General features: G+C 47.2%; 1 protein-coding gene across 1 annotated transcript in view; it reads right to left on the reverse strand.

Moving 5' to 3' along the window:
• The window catches only part of ncam1a (neural cell adhesion molecule 1a), a gene marked incomplete at both ends in the record, with an annotated part of 454208 nt that overhangs the window by 145047 nt on the left and 291665 nt on the right, over positions 1-17496 (reverse strand). Inside the window, 2 exons of the mRNA XM_083641582.1 lie at positions 930-1139; positions 13779-13853. Coding sequence (XP_083497708.1) covers positions 930-1139; positions 13779-13853 — 285 coding nt within the window. The remainder of the gene's footprint in view (positions 1-929; positions 1140-13778; positions 13854-17496) is intronic.

The following is a 17496-nucleotide window of genomic DNA, read 5'->3' on the forward strand; positions in this document are numbered from 1 at the left end:
TATGTTTAAATATTGAACCTGTTGTTTCACCTTTACAGCGTTTTTAGCATATTTCTGCTTTTCCGTGGTGATTAAAAATGTACATTCTACTTATTTTGGCTTTTTGCTCACTGACACTTCCCACCTGTTGGTAGAATAAAAGTCAAGTATCTTAACTGGTACAGTACATACATAACACAGACTACATCAATGTAGGCATCCCCTTATGTCAAATCATAACCATAAAAAACAGATTATTTTGACTGATCTTTTTGCTGCCACTTTGTTATGGAAATGTGTAACTACACAAAGGAACATCAGGAGTGAAATTATGTATTTTTCAGTCTACATACCGTAGTCTTTTTCTGACTTTACTGTTTATCTCTTTTTGACTTTATTTGACTTCATCAGATTTCCCTATTGGATGACATGAGCCATGTCATCGTACAAAATGTCCTGGGTGGTTCAGGAGCCCCCTATGGCTCAATAAAAGCATTGTTCCTCAAATCCCCCTAATGTGCAATATGCTACTCTGTCAATATCTGTATTTCATGTCCAATACAAAGCTCATTACTGCTGCTACTTATCCTGCACCCTGTACATATTTTGTTAAACAGCAACTTTTTTAGGCTACCACACTTGGTTGTCAAGACTGTTTAAATATCTGTTAATATTGCCTATATCTTTATATCTGTTACTATCCTTGAATCTTTTTATACTATTTATATCTTATATTTGTTTATATCTTGTATATATCTGTTCTAATTTATCCTTTGTTACTTGTGCACCAACCACACCACATCAATTTCCTTGTATGTGAAAACAATACTGTGGCGAAATAAAGAGTTCTGAGTCTGAAATAAACAAATGCCATCAAGTGACACTGAAAGCAGAGAAAACGAGTCCTGAGTCAATGCATCAGAAAGGATGAAGTAGGCGGTGAAACTTACGGAAGATTTCGACGTGGACTGTGGCCTGGGCCTCCTTGTCGCCGTTCTTGGCCACGCACTTATAGGTGCCAGCGCTGTCTACGTTGGCGTGGTAGATAGTCAGGACAGACGTGGCTTCATCGCTGCGGCTCACAGAAATGTCCTGCCTATTGGGGAGGATCTTCTCCCCGGTGGGGGCATACCAGTCGATGTCTCTAGCATCTCCCACCACTGGGAAAAAAAAATAAAGGGTTAGGGTTAGGTTAGAGAGGATCTTCTCCCCGCTGGGGGCATACCAGTCTATGGGTTAGGGTTAGGTTAGAGAGGATCTTCTCCCCGCTGGGGGCATACCAGTCTATGGGCCCTATCGTGGCAAAAGCAGTAAGTCAGCGCTTGTGCCGGGCCCGGGCGCAGCACAAATGAATGAATACCCAAGTCATCTGCTATTCTTCGTGCCCCACAAAATTTCACCTGCGCACGGCGCAAACGAGATTTGGGTGGTCTTAACCACCTGAATTATTCACTGGTGTGGCCTGGCAATGCCTGGGCATTACATCAATCAAACCAATCAGATTACCGTCTCGCATTCCCTTTAACACAGTTTGCGCGATGCATGCTGTAATTCTCCCATGCGTAATTTGGAGATCTCACAACAACCATGGCATCATATAGCTGTTAAAAACGTCTGTGATTTGATGCAATTCGGGTTCTTTTGTTGATTGGAAAATACAAACGTGTTTGCAACGGGGAAACAGGGACATTTGAGAGGGCAGGGGCAGCGCTGGTGTCACGGCCACCACCAGCAATACGTTGTTTTATGTGAGTATTTCGGCTGATTAGAATGCATTTCAAGAAACTGCTCTACCTTTCATTGCAAAACTTTGGCCAATGCTATTAGCCAACTCATGTCTGCCCTCACGCTATCATATTTGTCACAACTCCACCTGTGACTCTGCCTATGACGCTACCAGTGGGAGGCTCCACAGGCTCCACACACCTGGCCAGCATCAGTGTGCAATCAACACCAATCAGCACGGCCCTACAAGTACTGCCTCGGCCTGTCAGTCCATGCTGGAACATTGCCATTCACGGTTTGTACCCAGCCAGTGGAGCATCTCTACGAGTTCTGAACATTCATTTGTACTTTGACGATCTAACCTTTTGCCCACCTGAATTGCCTGTTTGCCTGATCCATCTGTCCTCTGTGTTCCAGGATCCTATGCCGGCTCGCCTGTTCCTCCACCGAGCACACGGAGTGCCCCACCTTGATCTATCAATAAAAACCCTGTTCACTTTTGACACTTAACTGGTTGTCTGTCTGCTTTTGGGTTTTTCCGGCTCCAAGCCTGACAGAATGTTCCAGCCAAAATGACGAACCCAGCAGACGTTTCCACCGCCGACCTGGCCTCCATCTGCCAGGCCGTCAACAACCAGGGAGCTGTTCTCGACCAACACAGCCAGGTACTGCAGGGAGTAACCGACGCCCTTCGGGATCTCACCACCAATGTGACCGGGATCCAGTCCCAGCTCGGAACCTCTGCAAGCCCAAATCCAGCCGCTCCAGCCCTGCAGCCATCCATGTCTCCTCCTCCTGCTAAGGAACCATGGGTTCCTTCCCCCGATAAGTATGGAGGGGATTTTGGACTTTGCCGTGCATTTATAATGCAGTGCGAAATTGTTTTTGACCAGCAGCCTCTGTCCTACTTCACAGACCGAGCCAAGATCGCCTACATAATGGCTCTTCTCCGGGGCAGTGCGCTGGCCTGGGCTGCAGCGGTGTGGGAAACACGGTCCGCCACTTCCTCATCCTAACGGGCGTTCATTGCGGCTTCGACCACCCCGTGCAGGGGAAAGACGCCTCTCGGAGACTGCTGTCTCTCCGCCAAGGTTCCCACAGCGTGGCTGACTACTCTGTCGAGTTTCACACATTGGCAGCGGAGAGTGGATGGAACGGCGAGGCACTTCAGGCAGGGTTTTTGAACGGGCTGTCTGAGCCCATAAAGGACGAGCTAATCGCTTATCCAGAGCCGGTCCATTTGGAGGCATTAATAACTTTATCCACCCGAATTGATAATCGTTTGCGGGAACGACGGAGGGAGAAAACACACCGCTTCCCAGGTAACAACACTCCCCGTGTAACCCTGTTGCCAAGCATGCCGAGCCGAGCCCGCCTGAGTGAAGCCGAAGCTGCTCGAGAGCTTCCGAGGCGTGACACCTCCCCTGCTTCGGAGCCGATGCAACTCGGCCGTTTCCGCCTCAACTCGGAGGAGCGCCAACGTCGCCTGTCCAGCAACAGCTGTCTGTATTGTGGCCAGCCCGGCCACTTCCTCGCCTCCTGCCCCCACCGTCCATCAAAACTAGCAGGCTCGTCAGATAAGGAGAGGATCCTGGCGAGTCCCACTGTCTGCCCTCTCACTCCTCGTCCACGCACGCAATTGCATGCCACCCTCACATTTAAAGGTCAGTCCACTGAATTCTTGGCGTTAATAGACTCTGGTGCGGACGAAAGCTTTTTGGATTCCCATGTTGTAAAACAGCTAGGTCTTGCTACCGAGACCCTGGATCAGCCCCTGGAGGCCAATGCCCTGGACGGACGCCTTCTAGCCCGGGTGACCTCCAAGACTGAGCCAGTACGCCTCCTGCTGTCAGGAAACCATCAAGAGGAGTTAAGTTTTTTTATTATGGACTCACCCTATGTTCCCATAATTCTTGGACACCCCTGGCTTGTCAAGCATGGCCCTCACATTGATTGGGCATCGGCCAAGATTTCAAGTTGGAGTGCCTTTTGTCATACTATGTGTCTCCAGTCTGCTCTGCCTCAGTCTGTCCCTTGTCAGGTGTCCCCTCCAGAGATGCTGGATCTGTCCCGGGTGCCACCTGAATACCATGATCTCCAAACAGCATTTAGCAAGGAGCAAGCTCTCTCTCTGCCTCCCCATCGGCCCTATGACTGCCCCATTGAGTTGTTACCTGGGGCACCTCTTCCCAGCAGCCGCCTCTATAACATCTCCCGGCCTGAGAGGGAATCCATGGAGACGTATATTAAACAGTCCCTGGCCGCAGGTCTCATCCGGCCGTCGTCTTCGCCACTGGGGCCAGGGTTCTTCTTTGTAGAAAAGAAAGATAAATCTCTCCGGCCATGCATCGACTACAAGGGACTAAATAACATCACGGTAAAAAATAAATATGCTCTGCCACTCATGCACTCTGCTTTTGACTCTCTCCAGGGAACAAACATCTTCACCAAACTGGACCTCCGCAACGCTTACAACCTAGTCCGGATTCGAAAGGGAGATGAGTGGAAGACGGCCTTCAACACCCACCTGGGACATTTTGAATATTTGGTCATGCCGTTCGGCCTGACCAACGCCCCAGCCGTCTTCCAGACCCTGGTAAACGATGTCTTACGGGACATGCTATATCGTTTTGTGTTTGTCTATTTGGATGACATCCTGATATTTTCCAGGAACCCCTCAGAGCATGTCCTGCACGTCCGCCAAGTCCTCCAACGCCTTCTGGAGAACCGTCTCTTTGTAAAAGCGGAGAAATGTGAGTTTCATGTCCCGTCTGTCACCTTTCTAGGCTACATTGTGGCCGGCGGCCAAATGGAGATGGACAACGCCAAGGTGAGCGCGGTCCTGGAGTGGCCCAACCCTACCGGCCTGAAGCAACTTCAGAGGTTCCTGGGATTCGCCAACTTCTACAGGAGGTTTATCCGTAATTACAGCCGTGTTGCCGCCCCACTAACTGCTTTAACTTCCACCTCTAGACGGTTCCAGTGGACGCCGGCAGCGGAGGCAGCCTTCAGGGACCTGAAGTTCCGCTTCACCACGGCGCCCATTCTTATTCAGCCGGACCCGACCAAGCAATTTGTGGTCGAAGTGGACGCCTCTGAGATTGGGGTGGGGGCGGTCCTCTCTCAGCGGTCCTCAAAAGATGATAAACTGCATCCATGTGCCCTTTTGTCTCTCCGTCTCTCCCCAGCCGAGAGGAATTACGATGTGGGAAACCGTGAGCTCTTGGCGGTGAAGTTGGCCCTGGAAGAATGGCGACACTGGCTGGAGGGGTCCGAACTTCCTTTTTTGGTGTGGACGGACCATAAGAACTTGGAGTACATCCAGTCGGCGAAGCGACTCAGCTCACGTCAAGCCAGGTGGGCACTCTTTCTGGGTCGATTCAACTTTACCTTGACCTACAGGCCCGGCTCCAAGAATGTCAAGGCTGACGCGCTGTCTCGTCTGCACACACCTGAGTCCGAGCCCAAGGCCCCGCCCGACACCATCATTCCTGCATCTTGTGTGGTTGCTGCTGCTGTCACCTGGACCATAGAAAGGGAGGTCAAGGACGCCCAACAGATACAACCTGACCCAGGTAATGGTCCCCCAGGTCGCCTGTTCGTACCAGACACCATGGTGTCCCGTGTGTTGGAGTGGGCTCACTCCTCCCGCCTCACATGTCATCCAGGGGTAACCAGGACCCAAGCCTTCCTCCAGAGACGGTTCTGGTGGCCGTCCTGGAAGGAAGATACCAGATCCTTTGTCTCGGCCTGTCCTGTGTGTGCCCAGAACAAATCCTCCACCCAGCCCAGTACCGGTCTGCTGGGTCCCCTGCCGGTTCCTCACCGTCCTTGGTCCCATCTGTCCTTGGACTTCGTCTCTGGCTTGCCTGTCTCTAACGGTAATACAGTAATACTCACTGTTGTTGACCGTTTTAGTAAATTTGTACATTTTATACCCCTGTCCAAGCTGCCCACCACCCGGGAGACTGCGGATCTGCTGGTCAGGGAGGTCTTCCGGATCCACGGTCTGCCCTGTGATTTGGTGTCCGACCGGGGGCCACAGTTTACCTCGGCTGTCTGGAAAGCCTTCTGCTCCGCCATCGGTGCCACCGTCAGCTTGTCGTCAGGGTTCCATCCTCAATCCAACGGCCAGTCAGAAAGGGCGAACCAAGACTTGGAAACTGCCCTCCGTTGTCTGGTATCCACCAACCCCTCGTCGTGGTCCTCCCAACTTACTTGGGTTGAATATGCCCACAACACCTTACCATCATCGGCTATCGGTATGTCCCCTTTTCAATGTATTTACGGCTACCAGCCGCCCCTTTTTCCCTCTCAGGAAGAGGAGATCCTGGTTCCATCTGTGCAGGCTCATATCCGTCGGTGCCGTAGGACCTGGCGCCAAGCGCGTGCGGCGCTGCTCCGGGCTTCGGGGCGTTACCAGCGATCGGCTGATCGCCACCGCACCCCTGCACCAAACTACACGGTGGGTGACAAGGTATGGCTGTCCACAAAGGACCTACCTTTGAAAACGGACTCAAGGAAACTATCACCCAGATTTATTGGCCCGTTTCCTATTATCAAAATCATCAACCCCTCAGTGATCCGTTTGAAGCTGCCCCGTACACTCCGGGTGCATCCTTCTTTCCATGTGTCTCGTGTCAAACCTGTCTCTACCAGCCCCCTCGTTCCTCCAGCTCCCCCACCACCACCACCTCGGATGATTGATGACCATCCTGCCTACACGGTCAATCGTCTTATGGACTCTCGACGCCGTGGTCGGGGTATCCAATACCTCGTGGACTGGGAGGGTTATGGTCCCGAGAAGAGATGTTGGGTCCCTCGCCGCCACATCCTGGACCCGTAGGTTGTCCGGGATTTCCATAGGGCGCACCCTGATAAGCCTGGTGGGTCGCCCGGAGGCGACCCTCGGAGGGGGGGTACTGTCACAACTCCACCTGTGACTCTGCCTATGACGCTACCAGTGAGAGGCTCCACAGGCTCCACACACCTGGCCAGCATCAGTGTGCAATCAACACCAATCAGCACGGCCCTACAAGTACTGCCTCGGCCTGTCAGTCCATGCTGGAACATTGCCATTCACGGTTTGTACCCAGCCAGTGGAGCATCGCTACGAGTTCTGAACATTCATTTGTACTTTGACGATCTAACCTTTTGCCCACCTGAATTGCCTGTTTGCCTGATCCATCTGTCCTCTGTGTTCCAGGATCCTATGCCGGCTCGCCTGTTCCTCCACCGAGCACACGGAGTGCCCCACCTTGATCTATCAATAAAAACCCTGTTCACTTTTGACACTTAACTGGTTGTCTGTCTGCTTTTGGGTTTTTCCGGCTCCAAGCCTGACAATATTAGCCTCGAGCTACACTGAATAACACAAACCCCGACAGGTTTGACTGGTGCTGGCTCGCTCCCCCAGTGGTCCTGATGCATCCATACACTTCTATTACCTTCAGATACAGGTTGTAAGCTCACCTGTAACTATCAGTGACATTCCTGATACCAGCTAACTTTGCTAACTCCAACATTAACGCGATAGCCCCATCAGAGCCAATGAGAGAAAAACTCAGCTCAACAGTTGAGCCTCAAGTCCGCTGACTTTTGCCTAAATTAGCTTATTCTATATGGTCCACATTGACCCAGACACTTCCATGATGTTTAGACATATGTTGTAAACAGATCCCAGCGTATCGGCAACATTATGTTTTTTTTGATTATGTCATTATTTTTTCCAATATTCAAATGTTCCAGAATTGCATGTTGTGTTCAAAATAAATATTATTTCTATCTACCACTTATTTAGCCTGATTTGGTGGTTTCTTGTAAAAAGTTATGCCGCCCCCAAAGCTGGCTGGGAAATATGCAAATTTGTGCCTGTGTGTCTGCGTGTGTCCGCTCATTGGTGTTTGGTAGGAGAAGGGAGGGGGTGGTGGATGGGGAGAAGGCAGGAGCAGCAGATCCGTTCACAGCGCTGGCTGGCTGTGAATTAAACCACACATGCGCGGGCAGTAGGGCTGCACGATATATCGTTTACACATCGTCATCGCGATGTGCGCATGCGCAATAGTCACATCGCAGGGCGTGCGATGTTAAAAGTAAATTAACTCGTCATTTTGCTTGATAAACTCTCACTTTAGGGGTAGCCTACTGAGTGAAATGCAGTCTCTCTCAAAGGTGAGAGATGCCCTACTACTGTACTCACTCATTTAGTGCTTAGCTTCAACACAACAAAATGGACAGAGAGCTAAATTGAATTATTTTTGCTTATGTTGCGTTGCTGACAGTAGCCCGTCGGATGTAAACGATGTGATTGCGTAGGCGGATGTGTCCACAGGTTGCAGTGCACTAGCAGGCTGGCTGCTGTAACTCAAACATGTCTGTGGAGTGGAGATATTTACTCTTGAAACACCAACAAGCAAGACAGCAACATAATGACAAGAAGGCTAAAGTGATTATTACTGAGAAGTTGTCCGTGTATCACCGCAGCTCTCTCTCCCCCTCAGGCTCTGATGATGCCAGGTCCTACACATCGGGAGCGTTTTTTTCGTGCGATTAATTCGCACGTCAATAATATTATCCGAACCTATATCAGTCAATGCAACCGTGCATACCAACGGCGAAGTTTCGCCGAGCGTTATTGCGGTGTTTATTTTTTTCGAACCACGGTCGATTTTTCAGTAGTTCGCTTCCGACGTGTACACATCTGTGGCTGTGATTGACAGGTGGGTCAAAACTCGCATCGCAATTTCGTGCCATATATTCGCTCTTGATGTGTAAGGACCTGGGTTGAGTTAATCATACATAGCGACTCATTTACACAAACATTTCAGTGAAAATAAAAAGACAAGAGACATATCTTGGCAATTAAATGTATATTTATTACTTTTCACGAATGAATTGTTTGTCACCAGTGCTGCTACATGTGAATCGTCGTCTCTGTCTGTACTGCGGTGCGCTCCAAAACCGGAACTCCAGAGATGCGGAGTGTACCACTTGGTAGTTTCTGGAGGGGGTTTCCGGGGGGTCAGACCAAGTGTGTAAAGTGGCAGGGGTGTTTCATTGTTGATTTATTGAAACGGTAGATTCTGGCACTCAATATTAGGGGTGGGCAATATATCAATTGTATATCAATATTGTGATATGAGACTATATGGTCTTAGATGTTGGATATGGTAAAATATGGTGATGATACGGCATACATGTTGTCTTTCCCTGGCTTTAAAAGCTGCAGTACACTAAGTGAAATGTAGGCTAGTGACATTTTTAAAGTAGAATGTCATAACTCACTCACTTTTTCATGTATGTAAGTCATGGAAATCTATTGGTCAAAATGTGTATGAACCCTGATAGATGGTGCTCTGAGGCCTACCAGTAGGCCACAGCCCAGTGGTTGAGAAACATTAAAATACATAATTTCCCCTCCAATATCAGATGGACTCCTCTACAAAATCACCCAAATCAATCTAGAAGTATTATTTTCTTTAAAATAGAGCTATTCTAACAACACTCTAGAAAACTCGTTAATAATTTGGAAAGAAGTGGTTAAAAAATATAACTTAGCAAAAGATAGTAAACTATTGATCTGGCCAGCCCAGTCCCCCAGCTTCAGACCTGGAGAATTGGACAATACCTTTGCAAGGTGGAGGGAAAGGGGTGTGACAGCCATGTGCACACTATTGGAGGGTCACAATTTTAAGTCTTTCGAGAAGTGTAAAACCGAATTTGATCTAGAAAACTGGGACTTATTCAGATATCTTCAGTTAAGACACTTCTTCGATACAGAAATTAAGAAACAAATCTCAGATGAAGGAAATGAAGTGATTGAAGTATTTTTGGGAGCATATAGTCAAACCCCAGCTAAAACTGTTTCTAGATTATATAGAAGTTTGCATAACCGTAATGGGAATAATTCACTGTATGTTAAATCGAAATGGGAGCTAGAACTGGGAATTAATCTGTCAGAGGATGATTGGCTTTCGATATGCGAAACACAACAAACTTCAACAAGCTCCAGAGGATGGAGGGAATTTGGCTGGAAAAATCTGATCCGTTTTTTTATCACACCTCAAATCAAAAACAAACAATTAGGTGAACAGCAGCCCTGCTGGAGACAGTGTGGGGTGGTGAACGCCAATCATTCTCATATTTTCTGGTTTTGCACAAAAATACAATCTTTCTGGGTCACAATTAGTCAAATTGTAAAAGAAGTCTTGGGTTACGAGTTCCCTAGGGAGCCACAGGTTGTGTATCTTGGGTTAATCACAGAAGAGGCCATACATAAGGAGGACTTCTATCTCTTTAAGATTCTCACTCTTGCGGGGAAAAAGGCCATTACGAGGAATTGGCTCAAAGAAGATCCTCCAGGAGCAGATCAATGGTTGGCCATAGTAGAGGAGATTCACTCCATGGAAAAAATGACTTTTCGCATTAGAACGAAGGCCAAAATTCTGGACCGCCGATGGCAAAAGTGGACTGCCTTCAGAGCAAGAGGCGAGCGGAATCCAATAACAGACTAAAGGGAAGGACCCGAGAACAGAACAGAGAAGCGTAACCCCCTGCGACAGTTTTTGGTTTTGTTTGTCTCTTTTTGTCCCTGTCTTCTTTTCCTTTCAATTGTCGATGTATGTCTATGCACTTTTGTTAACTCAAAATAAAGAGTTTAAAAAAAAAAAAAAAAAAATAGAGCTATTCTGGTAATCTGGTGAAAATCTCTATTTTTTCATATCGCAATATATATCGCAGGGGTGGGGAATATCGCAATGTCAGTTTTTTCCAATATCGTGCAGCCCTAGCGGGCAGGAACTGCACACTCTCCCCATGCCCCCTGGGGGTTTCCTTCATATAGGAACCCCTCACCAAAAACATGCAATATCCTGGTCGCTAAAGTGGTTCCTCCTCTGGTCGTTCGGGGCGCCTGTTTGGAGGGAGGGGAACTTGTTGGAATAGCGTGATCCTCCCACGTGCTATGTCCTACCGGTGAAGCTTCCCCTGTCAGGTGAAAAGAAGCGGCTGGCTACTGCTCATGTCTCGGAGGAAGCATGGAGCCAGTTTCGGCTCTCCCCAGATCGGCAGAGGGTGGAGCAGCAGCCAGGATAAATAAATTAAGATTAGCACTAATGGGGGATAAAAATGGGATTAAAAAATTTCGGGGGGGGGATGGGGGGGAGAAAAAACAGGTTGTTTATCAAGAAGAATTCAGAATCAATATTGCAGCCAACACATGCGAAAGATAGTGATATTTATTAATTAATTGTAGCCTATTTACTAACTCCAACATGGGATTCATTCAATAGAGTCTAACTTTCACGTAAAGAAAACATCATTCACATCATTCATGCTTTCATCAAATTGGGTAAAACCACATAGATTTTTCTTTCCCTGAAACATATTGATGCCATTGCCATCTCATCTATTATGGAATAGAAAGGCCCCTAAGGGCATCCTTCACATCCTTTTCAACTGGAGAAGAGTTCAAGTTGAAGCTGTACTCCTTCATACAGCAAAAAAGAAGAAAATGTGTGAAGTAAACAGAAAATCCAGGTCTTGACTCTTGACATTCTGCACTCACAGATCCTGAGCTTTGTTTTCATAGCTTCTTTCTCAGCAGGAGTCGTCCACTGAAGTAGTGTAGCAACAGGCCAGTAGTGGGAGGCAACTGACCACTGTTGTTGCAGTTGGCCGCCCTGGACCCCCATGCAACCATTAGCACAAGTGCTTATTTAGCTACATTTTGTTCTGTGTGGCTTGCCCTGACATCTAAGCTTTAAAACAAAGCCAAAGAAAGAATACTCTTTGAAATAGATTAAAAAAAAAAACATTTTAAGTTATCTTCAGCATACTAATTAAAACAATGCTTTTGTAAGAGACTCTTCATTTCTGTCCAAAAAGAGATACAATTGATAAGCAGGATTAGAATTTGAAATGATAAAATACAGACAATGGCCAACCCTATTAAAATACTGGGCCCTTTGATCATATTTTCATTGAGCAACTGAGCCCTATGGCTACATGGCACATTCATCACGAGAGAGATCAGTCATCACAAGAGTTGAGACTTGAGAGTTTAGCTGTAGTGGATGAAGCCGCCATGTTGGAGTAACAGCGTACAGTATGGATGATGCATTTGAGTTTGATGGTTGCCCGTATTTATTTGAGCTGGACTAACAGACTATACGGATTACAAACTGAAGAGCGGGCGCAACGGGAGCTTCTATCTCTTCTCTACCAATGTGATGGACAGCAGACAGAGACAGGGTGAACATGCTGCAGCAGCGGTCCTTTTCTCTCTCTTTTACAATAACAATCTGAGCCTGTGTCCGTTGCAAAAACAAGCTTGTTTATTGGACGTACCTGCAGGCTACAAGGCATGAGGGGCATGTGGGCAAAGCGATTGAGGCGATCTCAGTATGGCACCGATTTAAAAAAAATTCTGCTCACACGACTTAGTTATACATAAACAGATATGAAAATAGGGTCCAGGGTGAAGAAATAGAGAAATTATACTTTAATAGAACGAACGGCCAGGTTGCTCTGAGCATATAAACGCAGCCTTTATCTCGGACAACCCAAACGTCCGGCTGAGATCTATGGACGTCTGCTCGACACCTGCAAGCCAACACTCAGCACACTGAGCTGCACTTCTTCTCTGGATCAAAGTGCAGACTCCAGCACCTTTCTATGATTATCTCTTCAGGCTACGCCTCACCCCTGCCTCTTCTGAGCCCTCGCTCTCCTGCTGCACAAGACTGTGATCTTAGCCCTCGCTCTCCTGCTGCAGACTGTGATCTTAGCCCTCGCTCTACTAGCTGCAGACTGTGATCTTAGCCCTCGCCCTACTAGCTGCAGACTGTGATCTTAGCCCTCGCTCTACTAGCTGCAGACTGTGATCTTAGCCCTCGCTCTACTAGCTGCACAAGACTGTGATCTTAGCCCTCGCTCTCCTGCTGCAGACTGTGATCTTAGCCCTCGCTCTACTAGCTGCAGACTGTGATCTTAGCCCTCGCTCTACTAGCTGCAGACTGTGATCTCAGCCCTCGCTCTCCTGCTGCAGACTGTGATCTTAGCCCTCGCTCTCCTAGCTGCACAAGACTGTGATCTTAGCCCTCGCTCTCCTGCTGCAAACTGTGATCTTAGCCCTCGCTCTCCTAGCTGCAAACTGTGATCTTAGCCCTCGCTCTACTAGCTGCACAAGACTGTGATCTTAGCCCTCGCTCTCCTAGCTGCAAACTGTGATCTTAGCCCTCGCTCTCCTGCTGCAAACTGTGATCTTAGCCCTCGCTCTCCTAGCTGCACAAGACTGTGATCTTAGCCCTCGCTCTACTAGCTGCAAACTGTGATCTTAGCCCTCGCTTTCCTAGCTGCACAAGACTGTGATCTTAGCCCTCGCTCTCCTGCTGCACAAGACTGTGATCTTAGCCCTCGCTCTACTAGCTGCAAACTGTGATCTTAGCCCTCGCTCTCCTAGCTGCACAAGACTGTGATCTTAGCCCTCGCTCTCCTGCTGCACAAGACTGTGATCTTAGCCCTCGCTCTACTAGCTGCAAACTGTGATCTTAGCCCTCGCTCTCCTGCTGCACAAGACTGTGATCTTAGCCCTCGCTTCCCTAGCTGCAGACTGTGATCTTAGCCCTCGCTCTCCTGCTGCACAAGACTGTGATCTTAGCCTCTTCTGAGCCCTCGCTCTCCTAGCTGCACAAGACTGTGATCTTAGCCTCCCACTGGCTCCTCTGAAAAACATCACTCCATCATTTCATCCAATTCCACCTCTTCACATTGTCTTCCTTGAATGTCTTTACAGTATCGCCTGGTTGGCTCATTGTGATGACAGTACGTTTAAATGCACATTAATAATTCCAATGATAATTTAATCCAATTAAGACTACTGCTGATTATGGTCATATTCACAGTGAGCATAACCCGTAAACATACTCAAATGTTGATACCCAATGTTGACTGAGTCTTTTATTCTCTTCGTATCCTTTGCGAGTGTCTTTGAATAAGAGCATGAGCTACATTCCTAACATGTAAATGTAACCCTGAGTCAGTTTACATGACGCAATGTGGTACATCACTCTTACCTTCGCAGAGGAAAAATTTGGAGTCTCCCACACTGATCTCTCCGTGTGCTGGGGTGATTTCCACCTGGAGTGTGGCTATAAGCAGAGAGAGAGAGAGAGAGAGAGAGGGAGGGAGCAAGAGAAGAGAATCTATATCAGATATTGGTGGCAACATGGGGAATGTTGATATGGGGCCAAAGCACAAAATGACAGGGTCAAAATCGAAGAACTTCTGCCTCCTCAAAAGAAGAAGAAATTCAGCAATGCATCTCCATGTGTGTCACCTTTACACCTGGTACTAAAATGCAATCTGTATGCGGGTATGTTATCCGGATAAGGAAGAACGCATGTTAGTGAAAGGTGTAAACAAGTGATCTGGAGACAGCGTGGCTCACATTGTGTTCAGTTCTTATAGGTGTAAAACGCAATCCATACAATGTGTTCACAACCCAAAGGTAGGATATGTGATTTGTGATATGTCACTCTAGATGAATGTACAGATATAGGAAGAAACCAAGTCGGTTCACTCACTAGCTATAGTACCGCAGGGAGGACATCATTTTGTCGGCTTACCCATAGGTATTTGTTTTCGGTACATACAATTACAGCAAACAACAACCATTTAACAAAAGCATTGACGAGACACACACAGCCACATAGACACAGTGCAGTAAGTCCTTGTGGTTAACGGAGGGAGTTCAGTGTTCTTACTGCTGTGGGAAAGAAGCTGTTTTTAAAGCGGGTGGATTTTGTGGCAAGTGACCTGAGACGCCTCCCACAGGGGAGGGTCTAGAATAGGTGGTTAGCAGGATGGGAGAGGTCAGAGATGATCTTTTTTGCCTGTTTTGAAACACGCTGGTGGTAAATGGATTCCATTGAGGGGAGGGCAGAACTGGTGATCTTGGAGGCGTTAGACACGATGCGATGTCACAGTTGCTTTTGATTGTGCTTTTTCCTCCCCGAACACTCCTTATTGCATTGTGCAATGCTATCATCATTAAGCTGTAAAGCTGAATCTCAGCCCAAACAGTGGGCTGAAGGGGCTTTGTAGCTACAGCATTTAAAACAGAAAAACTAAAACAAAAACACACACTTCTATTATACAGTGAGCTACATAAGAGTTTGTAAATGAGCAAAATGCTTGCTTTTTTCTCTCTCCGTTGTTCCAAAACTTTTAGCTATGAATTTCAAAGTCTGGTATTTTCAGTTCAGCCAAATTAATGACAAATAAAGGAACTATTTATTCATGTAACATATAGGATAACACTGTATATCTGAATACCGTATTAAAACATTGAGCGTTTTTGGACACGGTGTAAGCTCCATACAACAAGCAAGAATATTGATTTCACTTAGTCATCCAAAACGAGAGCTATATCTCCCCACTGGCTAACTGGAAAGGTCCTAGAAAGATTGATTTGCTGGAAAATGCTGCACTCTGGCACATGAATGACCTGGCCTTTGTTACAGAGCAGGCTCCAGGGGCATACGGTAGATCCCCGCTATCCGTGGCACGTTTGCTTTTGTAGGCTGGAGGTAGATACAAAGAAAACAACATATCCATTTCCTTCCCTCACCTAGTAGATCAGAGATACCACACTGCAGCCTTATCCATGCCTCCTAAGACTAAGAAAACTGGCCAGAAAGCAACTGATCGTATCTGCGGTGCAAAAGACAACATGGAGGAGTTCAGCCGGTGTGGGAAAGAGAGCTCTCCCCAGAGTAATTTGCTGTGTGTTAAGCCTCTAAGACAGGGGGTCCCAACTTTTTTTTGCTTGTGACCCCACATTGATGTCACAAAATAGGGACCCCAGATGTGGAACGCCACCCTATTATAGTAGCAAGATTGTAATTGCTTGAGTGAGATCATCACTGATGACATCACTCACTGATGACATGCTCGAGTGACATCAGTGATAACATAAATTCTGAATTGAATCTCAGAATTGAGAATTGAGAGCTCTTGAGGGGGGATGGGAGAGGGTGAGAGGAGAATAAAAATTATCTCATTCCAGCTTTTCTGGTTTCTTTACTCCTCTATAACTTTGTAATAACTTTGGCCTGTGGACAAAACAAGACATTTGAGGGCGTTATCTTGGGCTTTCAGATACACTGACCGACATTTCTCATCATTTTCTGACATTTGATAGACCAAACAACCAATCAATTAATCTGGAAAATAATTGACAGGTTCATTGACAATGAAAATAATTGCAGCCCTACTGTATCTCCATGTATTTGCTGAGAGCGCACTGAAAGAAACAAAATTAGTGTATAAAAACTCAGTGAGATGGGCAATCAATATTATATATAATCAGTGGCGGCATGGTGAGCTTGAAAGCAAGGAGGAAACTCGCTGCCAGCGGAAAAAAAATTGGCGTTTTTTTCTTTTCTTTTGCAGTTTGAAGACAGATTTAGAGGAATATCTCATTTTAATTTAGCATTAGGATTAGACTGTTGTGATGTCATTATTCAGTTTTAACCAACAATAATTGTTCCTCTTCTCATTATTTCATTTCTCAAGAGTAAATACTTGATAAAGTATCAGTTAATACTGACTTATAGTGACAATATCACAGCCTGAAATCACTAAGGCAGTAAGCTCCTTGGGAAGATAGACTACAGTAGCATTCTGCACTGGCCAGACTGGATGTCTAACTAGCTGCTAGTTTACAAAAGACAGTTGTTTTTGTATTGAGATAGCTGCTCGCTTCTGGCTGTCAGGTTGGCTGCCAAGATGCTCTAGCTAGCTAATAGACAGCACAGTAAGTCTGTCACCAATACATTTTAGCTCACTTAAATTCCATGCTGGGTAATGCTCCCAGAATCTGGTTTAGCAAAAGCCTGTATGTTAGCTCACGATGGTAACGTCATTGGGAATGCTAATAACGTTAGCATCGCGAGCTAACTAGCGTTAGCGCGCTACTTATCAAACCAGGCTTCTTCCTTTTTTAGCACAGTAGCTAACTAGTAGCCAGCCAGATCACTTGTCTGCTGCAGCTGAAAGTAGCTGTATCTTCCACATACAAACCATAGTCTGACACTTTTAAATCCATTTGCATGACTCTTGTCATGGCTTTGGCCAGCTAGCTAGCTGGTCACGTTATGACCGGTTCCATGTCGCTGTTCCGACCTCCCGCTGTTCCGACCTCCCCTCTCCCAGCCCCCATGCCTAAACCTAACCTCCCCCCAGACCCTAACCCAAAACCTAACCTCTCCCACCCCCATGCCTAAACCTAACCTCCCCCAGACCCTAACCCAAAACCTAACCTCTCCCACCCCCACGCCTAAACCTAACCTCCCCCAGACCCTAACCCAAAACCTAACCTCTCCCACCCCCCACGCCTAAACCTAAGGTCGGCATTGCGGGTGGTCGGCATAGCGGGTGGACACCGTTATGACCACTGACCAGTGAGCCAACGCTACTGTAGCTCTGATGACTGGATGCAATGGCAGTCCCCTGCCCGCCTGCCTGAGTCTGGTTCTCATTGGTCAGGGCTGATGTCAATCATTGCAGGGAGGGAGGCATTTCTACAAGGCCTGCATGCCTCCACTGTTGCGCAATCTTATCTGTTTAGCCAATCATAGGTTAGCATGATAAATACTGAAGCACATTTAGCCAATCATAGGTTAGCATGAAAAATACTGAAGCACACACACACGTCACGGCATAGACCCTGCCCATGACCGTGCCTTTGAGGAGCAGGGGGCGGGGCAGTCCTCCGTCCTCCAGAGACTA

The sequence above is a fragment of the Poromitra crassiceps genome (assembly GCF_964638095.1).
Source record: "Poromitra crassiceps genome assembly, chromosome: 1".
Lineage (NCBI taxonomy): Eukaryota > Metazoa > Chordata > Actinopteri > Beryciformes > Melamphaidae > Poromitra > Poromitra crassiceps.